The sequence below is a fragment of the Equus przewalskii genome, chromosome 24, assembly GCF_037783145.1.
Source record: "Equus przewalskii isolate Varuska chromosome 24, EquPr2, whole genome shotgun sequence".
NCBI lineage: Eukaryota > Metazoa > Chordata > Mammalia > Perissodactyla > Equidae > Equus > Equus przewalskii.
In genome coordinates, this window is record NC_091854.1 from 7,903,881 (window position 1) to 7,924,873 (window position 20,993).

The 20,993-nt window shown below is 35.7% G+C and overlaps 1 protein-coding gene across 30 annotated transcripts in view; it reads right to left on the bottom strand.

The window, feature by feature from the left end:
* Nucleotides 1-296: 296 nt before the first annotated feature.
* Nucleotides 297-20,993, bottom strand: part of BRDT (bromodomain testis associated) — a 48,079-nt gene continuing 27,382 nt past the window's right edge. For 14 of the 30 annotated variants that reach the window (XM_008524421.2, XM_008524425.2, XM_008524422.2 and 11 more), the window contains 6 exons: nt 16,575-16,636; nt 13,889-14,075; nt 7,809-7,909; nt 4,782-4,987; nt 4,113-4,287; nt 297-843 (listed from right to left, as the gene is read on the bottom strand). In XM_008524421.2, the coding sequence (XP_008522643.1) occupies nt 775-843; nt 4,113-4,287; nt 4,782-4,987; nt 7,809-7,909; nt 13,889-14,075; nt 16,575-16,636 (800 nt within the window). In that variant the 3' untranslated portion in view covers nt 297-774. Of the gene's footprint in view, nt 844-4,112; nt 4,288-4,781; nt 4,988-7,808; nt 7,910-9,996; nt 12,705-13,888; nt 14,076-16,574; nt 16,637-20,993 lie in introns of those variants that run through there. The other 16 variants (XM_008524426.2, XM_070592779.1, XM_070592785.1 and 13 more) reach the window with 2 other exon arrangements.

Sequence of the window (20,993 nt, forward strand, 5' to 3'; positions counted from 1 at the left end):
ATGTTACACTTCAAGAGTCCAAAATTTTAAAGTACATGAAGCTGATACACATAATTTATACATAATTGCAACTTGAGAATGAGGAAACAAAAATAGTTTACAGATTTAAATACTTACTATAATTAAGTAAAAATTTAAATATTCATTGCTATCATATTATGCAAATTAAGAAATGCTTTTTAAGTTCCTATAGAAACTTACATAGATAATTAATATTTACTCTTAGTTATTTTGCCTCAAATTCAACATCTTTCAACCATAAGGAATGATTTCTTTGAACAAAATTTCAATATAAATTTTGAATACAGAACCAGCAGAGAACCCTCCAAGAAACCAAGTATTATTTGTCAGAGGTTCTAAATATTTTTACAGACAAATACTTGCTTTAAAAAGTTAAAAACTCAACAGGAACTGTTTTTGATACATCTTTATATATTCTTCATTTCTACACAAGAAGGGACTATCTCTTTTTGGATTTTCATTACTTAGACAGGGCCTATAATACATAGCAGACAGTTATTTATAAAATGAATAACATCTGGGAACTTATTCAATTTCTAGGGATCCAAAATTATAAAATTTCCTGTAAATTGTCATTAAAAAAATGAACATATAGCTGTTAAAAAATGTAAGTGAAAATTGTTTAATCATTTTAGAGCAGTCAAAATACAATATAAGATTGGCATCTTGGTGTCTGAAAGCAACCATTTTATCATATGCATTTTAATCTTTTATATTATCATTTTGAGTTGACGGTTAATTAAAAACTGGATTTTAATCAAAGTTGTTTTCAAACATTGTCATAATGTCGCTTTGCAGAGTCATATCAATGGTACCAGCCATCTGTAGAAAAGAAGGGAAAATTCAAATGTTACTTTAATTTATGCCTTCATTACACCTATATAAAAATGATTATGCAACATTTGGAATACATCACACAAAATTATGCAATTTATTTAACATAATGAGTTTGTATACAATTTTTTATTTCTTTTCAAACATTATCTGATTTTTGTTAAAATATTGTGCTGTGATAAATAAAAACTAAAACCTACAAGAACACTAAGTTCTTCTCTCCAGGTAAGAGAGAAAACTCTCAGTGTTGAGAAAGTAGGTATTAATAAGAACACCAACTGAGCTGACATTGTTTCATGTATCTCTGTAACCAACGAAGTGCTGGACACATAAAATTAATTTCTCTGTGAACCAATATCTTACCTATTTGAGAGAACCATAATATGTATTGTTAAAGCTGTGGGCTTTCCCTGATTCTGCCACTTACTAACTGTGTAACCTAAGGCCAGTTATTCAACCAAGTTTATTTCATACGTAGATATTTAGGAAGATCAAACCAGACTGCATGTATAACACTCAGCACAATGTTGTTTATTAAATGCTAAAAAGCCATTTTATTAAATGGCTTATTACTATATTAAATAATTATAATTATTAAATAATCATTAAATTTTGTAAAAGGCCGTTTATTAAATGCAAAATAAGCCAGAGTAAAGAAAAGGCTAATTAAGACAAAGGAAACAAATGTTTACTATATTCTGAGGCCTTCCCTGAATGCCTTTGTGATCCAGGTAAGATATTCTTTAGCATCTGAAATGACACCAACTATGAAAAGTTCAAAAACTAGTTTTTATCAGTAAACAGTAACGCTCAAAGTGGTAGGTAAAAGTGCCAATTTGCACCCAGGTGTTTGACTTCCTGGATAGGAATCAGTCTTCTCATTGGCTGTGTGGGAGAAGATTTGGAATTGTGACATCTACAAATAGGATATTAAAAAGTTATGTGTGACTCCTACAAACTACAAAAATTTCTTTAAATATGCCTTGGAGACAAAAGGATATATTCTTAAATCTTAATCCAGGCTACTTTGCTAACGCCAGCTCTTAGGATGCCAACTGTCTAGCTCAGACCGTTCCTCAAAGTTCTATTTTAACACTCCAATATGATAGTTGGATACGTTATCCTAGTCTAAATATCATGTGATACTCCTATAAGTATCCAGACATACTGCAAAATTCCAAGAATATATAATGAAACGTTTTTATTTAAAGGTACTTTATTTATTTTAGATTCTCTTCCATCTTGACTAAAATCTGTGCTTGTGGAATAATTATTGATATGGAACTGGTTATTCTCTACACCAATTAAACTTAGATACCATGATTTAAAGATGAACTAACGTTCTCTGCAGCTGACACCATAACCTGCATATTCCTTTCTCAGTGGTCCTAATACACACACCAACCATTCAAATTTAAGAGCAAAAACTTGGTCAAGGGAACTGGCATGAGAACTCTCCAGAGCTCTGTTAGGTGTCAAGTTATTGCAGCTTTTTAGAGCATGGATTTGTCAAGCAGCAGCAATATAAGAGTTGGGTTGTCAAGAATGAGAATAGTAGGTCCAAGGTCAAGGTGTTAGTTATCAAACTGCAAGACATGGTCTTATTAGTCACGTTTCAGTGAATTCCAGGTCTACTCAAGTTCCAGAAAGTGCTTAGGATACTAGAAATTATATCAGGTTACCTAGCTGAGTCGTTAGATGCAAGGAGGTTGCTGAGAAATCACTTATGGGTGACTGAAGTCGGGCCCTTGTGAGTACCAACAAGAAAAATTCCTATGTCACTGGAGAAAGATTTCTAGTAAAGTACTAATGAAATTTTAATAAGTTCCTAAAAACTATAGAAACCAACAATGTTAAAAAATGTACTGTTTAATTAAATTAAATAAAATTTAAAATTCAGTTCCTTAGTTGGAGTAGCTACATTTCGAGTGCTCAGCAGCCATACGTGGCTGTTCTATTTGATTGCACAGATAAAGAGCACTTCCATCACGGTGGAAAGCTCTACGAGACCACAGTGCTCTAAAGGAAACTCCACCGAGTTGCAGCACTGCGTAATGTAATTAGTTTCTACCTTAGTGTCATAAAATAAGAAGCTAACAAAAGTTTTGTACGTTATTTCCTGGGAAATTCATTTATATTATAATCAATACTTCAGCTAAAGCCAATGGTTTTTTTCTCCTCAAACTAATGTTCTTGTATGTCCTATGAATTCACATGTCTTTCCCAGGATTACAAAAATATCCAGCACCCAACAAGGTAAAATTCACAACATCTGGTATCAATGATTACCAGGTAAGGAAAGAAGCAAACATTCCATAAAGAGGAGACTAATCAGTCAACTGAAACCACCCTGGAACTGACATAATGTCAGAATTAGCAGAGAAGCCCATTTAAATAGTTATGATAACCATTCCATTTGTCCAAAAGTTTTATAGACATACAAAAAATATAAAATAGACCCAAACTGAACTTCTAAAGACGACAACTACAATGTCTGAGATGAAAAATACAGTGGATGGAATTAACAGTGGATTAGACATTGAAGAAAAGACTGATGAACTTATCCAAAATGAAACAGAGGGGAAAAAAGAACTTAAAAATTAAAAGAGCATCAGTGAACTGTGGGACACCTTCAAGTAGGCTAATATGTGAGTAATCAGAGTCACTGAAAAGAGAAAGAGAGGAAACAGAAAAAATAGGAATAATGGCCAAAATTTTTCCAAGCTTGATGAAAACTATAAATACACATCTCCAATAAGCTCAACAAAGCACAAGAAACGTGAAGGAAGCAACTGCCAACAACACAGTGGGACAGACGGCATATCTTCTGGCCACAATTCATAGGTGGTTTATGGATTTTTCAAGAGTAATAACAGTAAGTGATAAATCACTTTACCTATGTGCTTAATACACGTAAATTCATTTCATCTTCACAATATGCATTCTTATTCCCACTTTTTGAGGCAGAGAGGTTAAATAAACTGCCAGGCCCAAACGTCTAGTAAATGGCAGAATCAGGATTTGAACCCACGGGAAGTCTAGTAGCTCCAGGGTCAGCACTCTTATACTATGCTTGTGTCTTTGACTACGAAAATTTTATTTTGGGCTTTGATTTTAGAATCTAATCCTCACTAAGGAGGTAACTCCACCATCACTAAAAAACCACCTCAAATACATTTTTGAACGTGTGAAAGACACTACTCTATTCAATCTTTCTTACTAAGTCTGTTAGATTTAGTAGACTAAAATTCACTTACTGCTTCTCTCCTCCTCCGCTCTTGCTCTTTCTCCCTGGCTAAATTACGGTCCTCAGGAAGCGAGAGTTTGCTTGTATCTTGAGCTTCCAATGACTGCAGATGTGCTTGTTGCTCTTCTCCAAGGCATTTGTTTTGCATTTTATTTGAAAAGGATTCTAGAGTGAAGCCAAGGTCCCTTAAAGAAACAATATAGTTCAAAGTAGGTTTCACGTTTCTTAAAAGTTTTTATTACAAAGATATGTTATTAAATAACAAATATAAAAGCGACACTCATTACCCCGTTTCATGTTATGACATTATTTTTAAAATTTTTTGGTCAAAATTTACAAAGGGAAATCTATATTAACAAAGAGAAGATTTCGGAAAACTATGACCAAGGTGTACCACTATCTACTTACACATAGAATGGAAACAACATTTCCATTTCTGGAAAATAATGTCTTTATAATTTAGTAATATTAGTATCTTTAATAGTTTAATCACTTGATTATTTCTATACTCTTCAAAGTAGATACTACTTATCAATAAAAATATCAATAAAAACTTACTTTTTGCAATTATAATTTGCTCTATATTCTACTAAATAGCTCAATCATAGTCACTTCACAAAAAATAAATATATTTAAAATACATCTCCCAAGGCCTCCTTTAATCCAGTAAATTACAGACCTCTGATTTTCTTGAAATACTTTTGGTTCCTTTGTATTCTGTTCCAGATGTTTCCGTATTAGTTCCTGTGTTCGAGCTTTCACTTCCTTTTCTATTGCTGCTTTTCTAAATTGGTTGAAGAGCTCATCTGAGGATTTCAGTACACTTGATGTTTTGACTGGTTTGCCTAAACTTTTCCAAGAGTCTGCATTCTTAATCTTTATATCCTAAAACAAATATCTGATTTAGTTTACATCTACAGATTTTTAACCAAATTTTAGGAAAAAAATAATATTTTTTGATACAGTAATAGATCAAATTAAGATTCCAAAGGCTTTCATGTAATTTTACTAAACTTAGGTTAAAGATTACTAAAGTCAGAAAAAAATATGAAAATATGATAACAGATAAGCTAAACTTAATTGTTCATCTAAGACCAAATTAAAATAGCATGCTTGCCAATTATTTCAATTTAATGTAAAACATATATATACATAAAGGGTATGACAATCTACAAGGAATACAGAAATAAATAAACCAATTACTGTAATTAAGATATTTATTATCCTAAATGGAAAATAAAGCAAATATACAAGTGATTAATAAGGTAAAGTCTCTGGCTTTGTGCCTGAAATTTCTATCTAACTGCAATAAAATTTTGGCAGACCCTAAAACAGGAAAGCTCCTATGTGGGTTTGGAGAGCAGGACAGTTTTTCAGGTATTACAGAGAAGAAAGAAGACTTTTAACGGGCAAAAATAAGGATGGAAAACATTCCTCATGGAAGAGAGAACAGAATTAAAGGTATTACTAGGTGTATCTGGGAAGAAATGAATGGTTCATTTTCTACAAATTACAGGCATATGGTTAAGACTGAAAAGCTAGATTGGGGTCATAATGTAACGGTGTTTAATCTTCATTATGGAGTCAAAGTTGGAAACCACTCAAGGTTTCATACGGATGAGTAATACGATCAGAACCATACATCAAGAGGAACAATGTAAGAATGTGACAAAGGGGGCGAGCCCAGGGCCGAGTGGTTAAGTTCGCCTGCTGCACTTCCGCGGCCCAGGGTTTCACTGGTCTGCATCCTAGGCGTGGACATGGCACCACTAGTCAGGCCATGCTGAGGCGGCATCCCACATGCCACCACCAGAGGGACCCACAACTAAAAATACACAACTATATACCAGGGGGCTTTGGGGAGAAAAAGGAAAAATAAAATCTTTAAAAAAAAAAAAAAAAAAAAAGAATGTGAAAAAGGGAATGGATTATTAAAAAAATAGGTCTCAAGTTGGTCAGATCAGTTATGAATGTTAAAAAGAGCTCCAACTAAAAGCAGTAAGGCCTGATTTATGAGGTAGAAATGGAAAAAAGACATCTTGGAAGTAAAACCCAAAGAATTTAGCAACTCTTTGGCTGTAGGCAACTGACAAGTTGTAAAAAATGATTAAACCTTATAGGTCTGGAAGTATATATTTGAGTCATCTGCATAGAGACTATAACTGAAACCACCACAGTTGGATGTTCAATCAGAGAGAGAGAAGTGGTAGGAGACCCGGATTCCTCACCCTAGCAAGTCTTTGGGAAGCATACAGCAATTTCAGAGGTCACTGTTCCTCTGATAGGGTGATTCCAGGGATAGGGGCGTGGCTAGATGCCAGGTAAAATTAAGGCACTGGTTCTCAACTGGGGGTGATCCCCCTCTGCCCAGGGAAGACATCTGGCAATGTCAGTGGACATTTTTGGTTGTCACATGGAGGTAGGGGAAAGGGTGCTACTTGCATCTAGCAGGTAGAGGTTGGGCTTCCTGTTAAGCATCCTACAATGCACAGGCCTACATCCCACAAAGATTCATGCAGTCCAAAATGTCAACAGGGCTAGAGTCGAGAAACCCTCGTTTAAGATGTAAACAGGTAGTGGGAAAACAAAATAAGACAAAAAGGAATAGTAGAGACTGTAGAGATGGCAGGAGGGCTCCATAATAAATCTGTTGAATGAAAAAAATTAAGAGCAGAGATGGTTGAGTCAGTCTTGGCAAGATGGATACCTTTTCCTGAGGCAGAATTAAGAGAAGACGGCAGAGCTAGGGCTTCTGAGTAAAAGGACCAGAGGCTGAGAGTTTGTTGAAATGGTTTGTTTTAATCCTAGCTCTTATTTGGGCAAGATGCTTAAACTGTCCGGCCACAGTTTATTCTTAAGGACTAATTCTCAACGATCTCTTCTGACATCAAAATTCTTAGCCTCTTTTCAATAAGTGGTAACACTGTCCATAGTGAGGGAGCAAGAGTGGGAAACAATGTCAAGAATGGAAACAGTTTGCTGTGAAGAGAACAAGCCACCCAATTCCATTCCTCCTTAAGCTTACATTTCAGCATTGTAGTTCCTACTATGTGCTAGGCATTGGGAATAAACAGAGAGTAGACTATGTTACTTTTACTTATAGAGAAAACTTCAAGGGTATGACACATACTTGATGTTTTGCTTATTTTTGCAATAATTATTGCCAACAGTAAGATTTGTCCTCTGAAGTACTTGAAAGGAGGAAAAAAAGGAAAGAAAGAAGGGAGGGTGGAAGGGAGGGAAAGAAAAGAGGACATGTAAATAGTCCTTCATAGTCATTTTCTGAGAATTAGATTCCAACGCCTAGAATAGCATCTGATGTATCTAATGCATCCCAAACATCTAGAATATTTGTTGAAAGAATGATCAGAGTATAGTTTGAGATTAAGCACACAAGACTCCATTTGGAAATCCCCCCAAAAGATTCTACAAGATAGTTTTACAACAAGCTTTAAAATCAGGGGAGCTGGCAAATACCAGCGTTACAGGATTCACAAGTAAACCCAAGCATGGGACTGACGGTAGAGGGTAGGGGAAGCATGCTGCTCACAGGTAACTTTTTTTTTTTTTAAATAATTAGGCAAAAATTAGGCTTAGAGAGCCAAAATTTCATTCAAGTTAGGGCTACAAAATACCTCTTGTGCCATTTCCATATTCAATTGTAAATCCCTTCAAGATTTGTGAGAAAAAATAACATCAGTCTTACCTTCTGCACAGGAACTTGACATTCAGATTCTAACACCACTGTGTCATTATTCCCAGACTGATGCATCTCAGTTAGGCCATTGGAGCGTTGTTCAGAATCACCTAGATGCACACATTTTTAGAATAGTATAATGAAGACAATTTCATCTTGCTTGTCCAGAATTAGACATTTTCCCCTCCTCTATGTCAGAACTATGAAAACAAAATGACTAGTATTTTGATGCTTAACTTTGGACTATTCTTAACTTACAATATTCTGTAAAATAAACATTTTTCACTTGAAATTTTCCTTCCTTCCTCCCTCCCTCCCTTTTTTTTCTGTCAGCATGAAGCAGAGCTGATGATGTGGCTCACCCACCAAATCTAGTTTATCTGTCCCTGTGGCATAGCAGTCCTCCAGCACGTAGACTGACCTCAGCTCCAGAGAGGGGTCTTCATTAGACCAAACCGGTCACGGTAATCCTATCCTCCCCCCGCCGCCCCGCCCCCAGGGAGGTCCTTTAGGAAAGAGCAGACCTAAGCCCACAGGCTTCCAGGGAAAGATGCTTCCTGGTGGCCAAACTGAGAAAAAACACAAAGACTGAAGAACTGACACCAGACACCTATAATAGTGAGGGAATAGGAGTAAGAAATGTAAAACATAGGGCTGACTCTGAAGTGAAGAGAATAAACTATGCAATCCTCTTAGTGTTAAGCTTTCATACAAATATTTCACTTATTATGGGTGAAGATAACTACAAAAGCAGAGCTTGAGCCTTGGTCAGATCATGCCTAAACGACTGACCTGTGAACTACTGGTTATGTGTGCCAACAAAATTCCTTATTGCTTAAGCCAGCTTGAGCTGAGTTTTCTGTCATTTGCGATCGAGAGCATGCTGATGCATGAAACCTCTCTGGGTCATTTCTGTTTCACTTCTCTCTGGTTCTCTATAAGTCCTAACTAGTAGCAAAAGGATAGAGGGACAAATAGACTGAGTTGCTTGCTATCTTTGTTAACTGACTGAAGCTCACAAAATCCTGGTCACTCATGCATTGTAGGAACTTACATTTAGGCCTCTCCGGCCCATCAATCCCGTGACTGACTCTCTGGCTAAGTCACACTAGCTGAAGAGGAGCCTTGAAGAAGAGACGAGCAACAGGGATGGGAGTGAGCATAAAAGGGTGACAAGAAACATGGTCAAAGCATGCAGGAATGAAAAAACAAAGCTTAGATTTCAATCCCTACCTGGCCCAACGTACCTATGTTTTCTCAGTTCAGCAAGGAATGGAAAACAAAGGAGAAAAGCTACTAAGTACAGAACTATCTTCTCTGCTTAGGGCCAGATATTATTTAAGAAGTAGAAAGAGCATATACGTCAAGAGAAGTAAATTCTAAACGAGTCTCAGTTTGCAGACTCTAAATTGGTAAGTGATGACAGTGTCGTCATCAAGAATTAAAGAAGAAAGATGAAAACGTGGGGATTAAAAAAGGGAAATTCAGTTTTGACATGCTCTGTTTGACAAGCCTATGTGATGTTTAAGACGTTCAGCAGAGTGGTATAAACATGCATGAGCCCTGGATGCTTGAGTTCTAAAAATGAGACTAGAAGTCATAGACACCAAGGAGATCACACAGGAAGAATATACAGATCACTGCCTTCCATAAAGAGAAAATGATCAGTGTATGGCACACCTGGATAAATAGGATGGCTATTCCAAACCTATTGCTATGAGAGCTCAGGGGATTACTAGCTTAGTAAACCTGTGCTTTGGAATATGGCTGGGAAGCCCTAAAGTAAAAAGATAAGAAGCTTAAGGATGTAACTCACAGTATTATCAACATTTAAAGGTAGGCAGATAAAGAGATAACTGTAAAGAACATTCAGAGAGATGGAATGGTCAAAAGAATAGTGTCAGAGAGGCCTAGGAAGTGTGTCAAGGGTCCAATTCTCTGAAAAACATTTTTATGTGGATGACCCTTGGCACCTCAAACACTACAACACTCATCTTTCCTCGGACATCTGCCCTTCGTCTGTGTGCCAGGTCTGTCAACCTGGACCACTATCCCCCCAGTGTCCTCTGAGCCAACAAAGTTATATTCCTTTGTTATTAAAACCTAGCATATGGTCATCTATTGCAGACCTGCTTATTCTACCCTTTTCATTTCTTTCAACTTTTCCCTTTTCTTTCTTTCCATCACTTCATTTTTTTTCTACTACTCCAACAGTCCAACTGGTCGTCTCCTTCTCTGGTGTCTAAGCCCCATTCCTCCAACTGACCTACATAATATTGGCAGATAATTACCTTGAAGCATACCCTTTGCTAAAAAAACCTTCATTGGCTCTCCAGTGACTATACCATTACCACTAAGTCCAAAGTCTCTAGATATCAAGGTTCTTTATGATCTGAACCTCATCTACCCTTCCAAATTCATTTCCTGGTATTCCTCTTTATCCAACCCAAGTTTTAATCACATTGAACTATTGGTTACCTAAATACCTTCATTCATGTTGCTTCCTCCATCTAGAATGCCTTTCAATCCTACATATACATAGTTAAGTCTTATTTTTGTTCTCCAACATGCAGCTCAAATGATACTTATTCTGTAAAATACACATCTGCCAAAGAGATCAGGTAATTCTGCCTTCTCACCTCCTGAAATCTCATTTTTGCTCCTTTTAGGGCACATTATTTTTACTTTATATACCAGTTGTTTATTTCTCCTACTAGATGGCAGACTCTTTGATTTACCTTTTCATTTACATGTTAATTCAGAGTGATATGACAGCGTAAGTATTTGTTTTAAAAAAATTCTTAATGCAACTGAGTGAAGATTTTTATGAGCTGGGGAAAGGGTAAAGTTAGTAATGCTTTGTGACTAAAAACTCCAACTATTTCAAGGCAAAAAAATTAGACATCTTCCAGTTCATGTGGAGATGATGGCAGGGGTTTTGAAGAAAACTAGTAACACAAAAATTCAATTTCTGAAATCTTTTATGTACTTTAACATGTTGTCAAACTACTTTTTTTCCAATAAGAAAACATCAGGAAAAAAATGTTGACTTTCATTGTTTAACCAAAAATTTATTTCCAGATCAAACTCCAGAAAAGTAAAACTCTATACACACTTGATAGCTCATATACATTTGCAATTTCCCGTGGGCATAGTGCCACCTACAGCTGGCAAATGCAAACCACTTTGGTTCTGAACATTTTCATAAGTACAGTAGAATAGCCACTTCAGCATCATCCAAATTTTCCCTTTACACAATATTGTCACTCACCATTACACATAAACAGAATTGAAGTAATACAGTAAACTGATCCTGACTGAAGACTTAGGCATTTAAAGCCTGACTTTTCACAGATAGGTAGTTTTCTTAAAATAGGAACAAAGGACCATCTTGACGGTATTCTTTCCACTGTGTTTCATTGTCTTTTTTCTTCTTCAAGGCTATTCCTACCATGCTTCTATGAACTTAGTATAATGAAAACAGCCACTTTTCCCTACTCTGGTTCTTTCTGATCAAGCTTCAAACCTGTTCAAACTCGGATTCAAAAACTGAAAACAGGGGCCAGCCCTGTGGCATAGTGGTTAAGTTTGGCGCAGTCCACTTCGGTAGCCCAGATTCACAGGTTCCAACCCGGGCGTGGATCTATACCACTCATCAGCCATGCTGTGGCAGCAAGCCACATATAAAGTGAAGGAAGACTGGCACAGATGTTAGCTCAGGGCTAATCTTCCTCAGCAAAAAAGAACCCAAAAAATACAAAAACAAAACAATCTCTGCCAAGTCTATATATAAGAAAAACCTATCTTCTGGTCAAAGCCATAGCTATCTTCCCATTCTCTTCACCAAGGAACTTCTTGAAAGACTGGTTTGCATTCAGATTCCATTACTTCTCAATTTACAACAATCTGGCTTCTGCCCCAATCACAATGGCCACTAAAAAAGCTTTTGTAAAAGCAAAAAATCTCACACTGCCAATTTTAATCCTCTCTCCTCACTCCTCAGCCTACTTTAATGCTTTCCAGTATGTGATACGCTTGATGATTTCCTTCTAAAAACCCATCTTCCTGGGTTTCTATCATATCACTTTTCCTTTTTCTCTTACCTTTGATTACCTCTTCTTTTACTTTAACTTTTTCTACTATTACTGAGGAAGTTTTGTTTCCTAGCATTTTGTCCTGGACCTTTCTCTTCCTGCTCTGCACATTTTCCTGGGTGTTTTCATTCACGCTCCTGGCTTCAAGTAGCTTCCACATACAGTAATTCCTAAATTATAGTTCCTGTAACCCTGTTAGTTCCAGAAACCTATTTCTAGGTGTATATTTCCAATTAGACATTCTGCAGCACCTCAAACATGTCCAAAATGAGCAATGCTGCTTATTTTCAATCCAACTATTGGATAATATCCTGGTAAGACACTCATTCTAACAAAGCCTATCAATTCTGCCACAAAAAATATCTTTCTAATTTATCTACATCTTTTCTATGCTCACTACCCTAGTTTTGGTCCTCATAATTTCTTTCCTAGACTATAGCACTCAGCTTCCTTACTTGGTCCCAACTACATCAGAGCATTCATCTTAACCCCTCCTCTATATAATAAGCAGCAATCTCTTCCTAATATAAAATCTGAATTTGTTATGCTCTTGTTTGAAGCTACTTGTTGTGTACAAAATGAAAGACCCAAATGTAGCCTGATAGTCAAGGTAATTCATGACCTAGAACCACTACATCTTCAGTTATTCTCCTGAGTCTCTTGAAAATCTTTTTCCAGAAAAGGATGAAAATAAATACGTCATGCCTTGGATCTTGTTTATTCTTCTTCCTGGGATGCCCTCCAGTGTTGCCTTAGACATTTTCTCTATTGATCTCCACTCCCTTCTCCACAATGAAGGGTATAACTTGATCTAAATACAAAATGGAATACTCAAACACAGAATAGTAGGGAGCTTTTACTGGAAACAACAAAGAATCAAAACTGCTCTGTTCCTTCTACCGTTTGCTACAGTAAAACAGCCCAGAAATTTCTTCTGCTTTGGAGAAAGCCCTGCCCTTGGAAGGGGCCAAGTGGGAACAAGGGAGCAGCTTAGAAGAAAGGGGACATGGATAAGGAATATTCACTCCTGCCTCTGGTCTAGGCCTGAATATATTAGTGTCTCAAGGATCAGGCACCCCCTAGGGCTAGGGCGCATCAGTATCAGAGAAGCATCCTTTGTGCCATACATCCCCAGGAGAGCCAGGTTGAGACAGGCAATATCTTCACTTCTGAAGAGACTAACAGATGAGATATTTAAGAAGTCAAATGAATCTAATGATATAACAACTGAGCCCAGGGACTGGCCCAGTGGCATAGCAGTTAAGTTGGTGCACTCCAGGTGGGCAGCCCGGAGTTCGCTGGTTCAGATTCCGGGCGTGGACCTACGCACCATTTATCAAGCCATGCTGTGTTTATCAAGTCCTGCATGTAAAAAGTAGAGGAAGACGGGCATGGATGTTAGCTCAGGGCCAGTCTTCCTCAGCAAAAAGAGGATTGGTAGCAGATGTTGGCTCAGGACTAATCTTCCTCCAAAAAAAAAAATTGGCCAGTTTTGGAAGATGTTTTTGGTGAACAGCAACCACAAATAGGCAAGTATTTCTAGCCCAAGTTTTCCTTAACTGTAAACTATTTCTGATGTATATAGCTTCATTTCTCTATCTGTAGAATCTCTAAGTATCTTTTCCTTATTCTATCCTACCGTTCTAACCCACACAGCTGTCACAGAAATTAGAGCAACATTTCTAGAGTCTGCTCAGAACTGGGTAGTATGGGCTCTGGTAGTGACAGGTTTTTATATATGGCCCACAGGCCAAGTATACAATCAATATGAAAGTACATTGCATGTGAACTGTACATGTAATTTTCTTTCATTCAAATGTAACGAGTACCTTTGGGTATAAAGCAGATAATTTCTAACAGTGTGCTTCAGTGATTATTTCTAACCTGGAATTTACTAGTTATGATTTTCAGTATCCCAGATATGTAACATTTAAGATGACCTTTGCATCTTCATATATAGATTTAGAAGTCAGTTTCTCAATCACAGTTATTTACCTGTTAATTTCTTACCCGAGGGATGCAGAATTTGTAAAGGTGAAATGTTTTTTACACTCTGTAAACATTCTAATTCTTGATGATTAAACGCTGACTGGTGGTGATTTGGCGGTGTTCCACATGCATGTGTAGTCTGATGCACAAGGATAGTTTTTGTAGAGGCTGTATCTTGCATAGAAGATTGTATCTATTAAGACAAAGTTAAATAAAATTATCTTTCAGATTTTTAACCACACAAGAAATATAACTAAGAAAACAGAAACAAAGAGGAAAGAATATAATTTAATACCATCTCTTTTGAACATGATATTATTGAAGGCACACAAACTTATAAGGTAAATTATCCCTATCTTACAGATGAGAAAAGTAAGGCTTCGAAAGATTAAATAACTTGGCTGTCATGTAGCTTATAAGTAGAGTTAGTCAAAGCCTATGATCTTAGTTACTAGGACAACATAGACTTACATGTATGTCATTAAATAATGCAGCTTATTTTCAAATGCTTTCCTGTCATTTACTGAAAATAAAAACTGAGCTTTTGTACCAAATCTAGAGAGTAATCCACTTTCTTTACCCCTATTTCCTTTCTGAATTACAGACATAAGGGGGAAGTGGGTAAAAAAACCAAAATCATATGGTGGTCAACCCATAAGACGATCAACAAGTTCTGATTCAGTATTTAGTTAACTGTTTATTAAGCAAAATCTATATTAAAACAGCTAACATATATTTAATGCTTATTTTGTGCAAGAAACCAGACTAAGCCCTTTATACAGTTCTTCCTTAATTCTCAAAATAATTATATAATTATTATCTCCATTTACAGATTATAATAGGACTTAGATATTATAAAAGCAACTTACCTTAAATCTCACATCTATTCACTGGCAAGCTAAGTTATAGTACTAAAGCCCAGGTACCTTTATCTACTAAGATTTGAGTTGAGATAGTACAGAGATGAATAAAACAGGCTTTCTCCTCCGTCTAATAAAGGGGTTAGAAGGAGAGAGTAGATAACACAAGTGTATGAATACCTATGCTTGTCTGAATAAAACTAGTGCCATAGGTATTTGATATTAATACGATAGCATTATGATTATTAATGTGATAATGTAATTGTTGTTATGTAAAACAAAGTTGTATGCTGAAAATATTTACAGACAAAATGATGTCTGGGATTCCCTTAAAAATAACAGAGGCAAGGGGTGGGCAGGGGATGTGTGGGGTAGAGACGAAATCAGCTTGGTTATGAGTACATGATGGTTCACTATATTATTTGTTCACTGTACACGTTTAAAATTTTCCATAATAAAGTCTTTTTTTCTTAAAAAAAAAAAAAAAAAAAAAAAACTAGTGCCATAGGAGTGTTTATCCCAACAATAATATAGACCCATGCCCAAAGCTTAAAGTCAAATGCTGTTGTTTAAATCAGCAAAAAACTCACTTTCTGAAACACACAAATACATGCATTTATTCATGATCCTATAAATACATTCCCTCTTTTATCATAAATGGGCATTCTCTTCTCAGCAACACTGAAAAGGTTTTGTCCACAGAGAGATCATAAAGGTAGCAGTCTACCTGTATATTGAGAATACTTCCAAAATTTATTCATAACTTGTCTAATTTTCTCATTCCACTAATAGCTATGACAAGACAGACCATCTGTATCTTATTCCTACTCAAAAGCCTTTGAGAGCTCACGCCTGCCAACCAAATTAAATATTAGCAATTCACACAGGTGTTCCAAGTCCTCCCTGTTATATCTCCCAGGCCAACTAACCCTTACGCACACCCTCTGCTGCCGTATTTCCCTGAACACACCTCCTCTGCTTTTTTTGGCCTCTCTTCGTGCTACCACTCCTCTTTTAAAAAAAAGTCCCTAATCTGTATGTTAATATACTAAGCATTTCTTCCCTTTCTCTGTAATTTGAAACCCATTTTAAGCATTCCCTCCTTCAGGCAGTATATATATTCCTTCTTCATTTTCTCAATAAATTATGAATATACATTATTATAGCACTAATCATACAGTCTGAATACATGTGATTGTATCTCTTCTCACAACTTAGAGCTCGTTCAAAATAGCATTATATATGTTGTATCCCCCTAACCTAGTTAGATCTTGTTAAATAAATTTGTACTTTAATAACAGTATATACCTGTAATTATATTTGGGATGGGTACAAAGGATTAAAAGTTTTATATGACATAACCTGAATTAGTGAAAGATAAAATTACTTCTATCCTTTTCAAAGCATATCAACTACTAATTAAACACAGATGTCCTAAAATTAATAGCTGGTAATTATAAGCTTTATCTTTAGAAACCCTAACTATTCCCCTACCACTGTTTCAAAAGAAATTCCACCCTCCTTTGTGCACATGGGAACACCAAAGCCGTCCCTCTGTATTCAGACTCTCGAGGCTAAGTTGAAACTTGTATAATTTGTTCTACCTGTTTGACTTATATAAGATTATACCCTATTAGAAAAATGTAGCCAAATATTTTCTCTATTCAATCTTCTTTAGGAAGAAATCTTTGAACATTTAGTTGAAGAACTGAAAACGGTGACAACTCTCCATGTAAATAAAATCAAAAACAATTTGAAAGAAAGCTACTACCATACCAGTGAGTTATAGCATACATACTTTTTAAATTCTAAGGTGAAAACAATTAACTTACCTTTACTTTCTCTTTAGAAGGAGACTCATTCTGTTTTACTCCAGTAAATTTAGGAAATGTTTCTGCAAAGGTATATAAATAAATATTTCAATACTTGCCAGCTTAAAATACCATCTAAGTTACAATTTTTTTTCATATTATAAATTAAATGGTAATTTCAAGAAAATGCCTTTAATACCAACCTCTTAAATCAAGAAATTCTTACAGTTACCAGGTTTTTAACCTTTTTGAATAAGTCAAAATTTCTACAGGGATATTTGCTTTTAAAAAGGATATTGGGGGCCAGCCTGGTGGTGCAGCAGTTAAGTTCCCACGTTCCACTTCAGGGTTCACCGGTTTGGACCCCAGTGTGGACCTACGCACTGCTTGTCAGGCTATGCTGTGGCAAGTGTCCCATGCATAAAGTAGAGGAAGTTGGGCATGGATGTTAGCTCGGGGCCAGTCTTCCTCAGCAAAAAAGAAGAGGATTGGCAGCGAATGTTAGCTCAGGGCTAATCTTCCTCAAAAAAAAAAAAAAGGGTATTTTCTTTTCCACTTGATGGAATAAATATCCACTCACAAATTTCAATTTGGATTATTTAGGTGAAAAAGAAGAGTGTGTTACTTCACAGTAAAGAGCTTAAGTAAGTGACAGTTTAAAAAGGGACAAGTTACAACAGAGATGAGGAGTTAAACAAGCAGTACCAATTACACTAAAATCATCTTTCACCAAGTAGCCATAAATATAGCCATAAGGGGCTTAATAATTAAGAATTTACTATAAGAAAAGGTTATGTCATTTATCTGAGAGGATACAGTCTTTTATTAAAAGTGAAGCTATTTGATTTCAGGGTAAAGTCTGCTCTGCTTATTAAGCATTATAATAAAGATCCCATCTAATTAATACTCTATTTACTTCCAAGCTATTTGGCAGCCTCAACTGTATAGCAACAAACAGATTTTACAGGATTTCCTTTACCTTTAGAAACAGCTTTATAGCTGACACTGGCAGTAGATTAGATCTAAAAAGAGATCCCTCTGACAGGGTGCTCATAGGTTCCTCTTTCTTTATCCTACAATTGATTCTGGTGCTATCCTCCCCAAACACAAGGCCAGACCAGTGTGGTAAAGCACCAAATCGGCACTTACTGCCTTGACCCATCTCTCCAGGCCAGCTTTCACGAGCCACCTGAGCATTATTTGCTTCAGGCTCCAGGGCACCAAGACTGGTCAACACCAAATTTTATTCAAACTTAAAACATTCTAATTTTAATAATTACCTTCTGCCTCCTGAATTGCCATCAGTTTCCACTGGATGTGCTACTGTTCTTTCCTCTCCTAAAATGTTTGATGCTGGACATTGTTAAAATTGCTAAATGCCACTCAATGACGTGCTTTAAAGAATTCAAGTATTTAAAATGACATGAACCATCTCAATGTCACTCCACTAAGTATTATTTAAGTGTTGGAGGTTAGGTGGAAGGGTAAGAAGAAGACAGAGGGTACAGATCCAGGTATCTTTCACATTTAGGGGAGAAATTATGGTTTCAGCTTTGAACAAAAAAACAGACTTCATTAATATGATCATATAATACATATGCACATCTATACATCTACCTTAATTATTCAAATATGTACCTAAACTACATTAGTCTATGATATAAACTCAAGTAGAATAAAAATACGACATACCATGTTAGTGTTCTGCTAAAAAATTCAAGGGCATTATCTTAGTTTTCTGACATATAAAACTAAAACTCAGAATTATTATAAAAATTAGCACCTCAAAATATGAAGACACTAGCAAAAGGCATCAAAAAATTTTAAAACACCTAACATAGTATGTCTCAGAAAAGTCTTACAGACTAGATAGATGAATGATAGCCTATAACTTGGCATTTTGCTTGTCATTCTACTCTTACATAGTTGACTTTCTAAGAACACAGTAAAGGAAAACCACATATTTCTGTTACTTATGAGTTCCTGGCCTTTGGAATTAAAAAGCAAACATACACATTTTCACTATCAAGCTTAAGATCACATTTCAATCAGTGAACAAGCCCTACTAGGTCTTGGAAACATTAACGAAACCGAGTGCTACAGTGACCACTGTATACCGTCAATCACTTTCTCCAGGGACTGTGCTAACAGCATACCTACCTTATGAGGATCCAATTGGGTAATATAAATAAAACTACTAAACGAATGAATTTTATGAATGTTATGTAATGTGTTCTGTTTTCACATCTCCCAAAAATCTCAATATAAAACTTTGATTGGAAAGTTTTCATTTTAAACTAAGGCAAAAAAACTTAACCATAGAATAAAAAAAAAAAGAGGGCTGGAATCAGATACTTGATCACAGAGTTTGCTCAATACCCATCCCCTATCAAAGCACTGAGATAAACGCTCCAGAGATACCAAATACTATCAGCAAGCCAGTATGGACTAAAAAACACAAGCTAAATAGGAATAGAATACCATAACGCAAACCTGGCCACATATAGCAGAAAAAAATTATTGAAGATTTTTAAATTAGAAAAAGAATCACTTCTATTATACAGTACAGGGTATAGAAAAGTGATCATAAGTCACTACCTGGTTCTGCTACCTTATTTTATAGGAAAGAAAGCATGTCCAGAGATGTTAAATGATCTGCCCAGTCTTATCATCTAAGCCATGTTTTATTGATAAAAATCAAGCAATTTGTTTTTGAACCAAAAAAATTTGCTCCCTTGAAAGAATGTTTTGGCAATTTTCATTGAAGTATTTGGTACTTATTTTAATACAAAAGACCAAATCGATTATAAACTGCATGTTCCTTTTACCAGGGTCATTTCAACTAGAGTCAGAAAGTGGAAACAATACAAAAAAGCCTAGAGGAAGGTTCTCAAACATGGCAGCACATTAGAATCACCTGGGATACTTTTAACACCACACACACCTGGCCCCACTCTCCCTTCAATTCAGACTTGGGCACTGTTTCACAAGTTTTACAGGTGATTCTGACGTACTGCCAAGGTTGAGAAACACTATTCTAGACAGCCTGTTCATTCAGGATAGACCCAGTTTGCAGAGAAAATTTTAAAATGCATAAAACAAAACTTACTACTATTTCTAAGGCTTAAGGCTCAAGTATGGACCTCAATATATGCAAGTTTTTAATCAAACCTGGGTCCTTGAATTTATCCTTCTGGTGCCTTGAAAACACTTTCATTGATGAGAAACTAATTAAAAATTTAAATGATGAACTCTAATCATTTCTCTTAAACTTTCTAGCTTGAATGGGTAAGATTACTCCAAAACTGTCACTTCGTAATTCCTACATTTACTAAATAATCCCCCCCCAAAAAGGTAAAACACAATCTGGACTTGAACTTAGTTTGTCCTTTTTCTCTTGCATGAAAAAAAAAAATCACATCCTTGTCACTTCTACAGAAAACTTAGGTTGCAGTACTACAAAGAGAAATTATTTTATTCCTACTTTTGAAGTCACCCATAACTAAGAAAGTTTAAAAAAAAAACTGTTAAAGAACTTTATAAATTTCATTCTCTAAACATTACACTAAAGCCAATAAAAGCAAAAAGTCCAAAGAATAAAGTGAAAAATTCACCTTGTCTTAACCAGGTAAAGAACGGAGGCCATAACCATTGAGTTTCTTTGTAACTATTTAACAAGTGGAATTATAAACATGCCTGAAAAACATTCTATTCAAACTAATCAAGCATCTGAGCTTACATTTAGACAGTTCCCAAAGTGATTTCCTGTAGGTTTCAATGAAAAGCACTACTACTGACAAGTGGCTCCATTTGATTGTTGCTCAGTAATACTATTAGTCATAGGATTAAATCTATTAATTGTCTTCCTCCCTATTATATCACTCAAGGTAGCCAACGTTGTCCAGCATTAGAGAACTCTCAAGAGACTGTGTATACTCACTAGCACAGCCCAGCCCACATAGGATATACGCATCTGGAATTCGTTTTATTGTCATGTCTCCTTTCTATCTTTGATCTGACATTTAATGATACTTTGATGGTTATGAAAAACAGTTTAGAAAGATTTTATATTTATATCAATGTTTAAAAAATGTGATCTGCACATGACAATTTGCATATGCTGATATCAGTCAAGAAGATAATTAAATGATAAAAATCAAATCATACTGAAATTTGCAATTAAGTACTGGTTCTAGTCCACAGATTTCTCATTTTTATTTTTCAAAGATTTGAGATTTCATTATAACTCTGTCTTGGAACTGACTTAATACTTGTTTGAAATGATAAAGAATTTTTAGTAAAACTTTCCTTGGAAATCACTCCTCTGCCATTTAATTAATCCTATTTAACAAAGCAGAATTAAGTCCATATTTTTCAAAAGTACATCAAATAAGGTTTGAGAATACATAGAGAATAAAGATTTAAGTTACGTGGAATAAA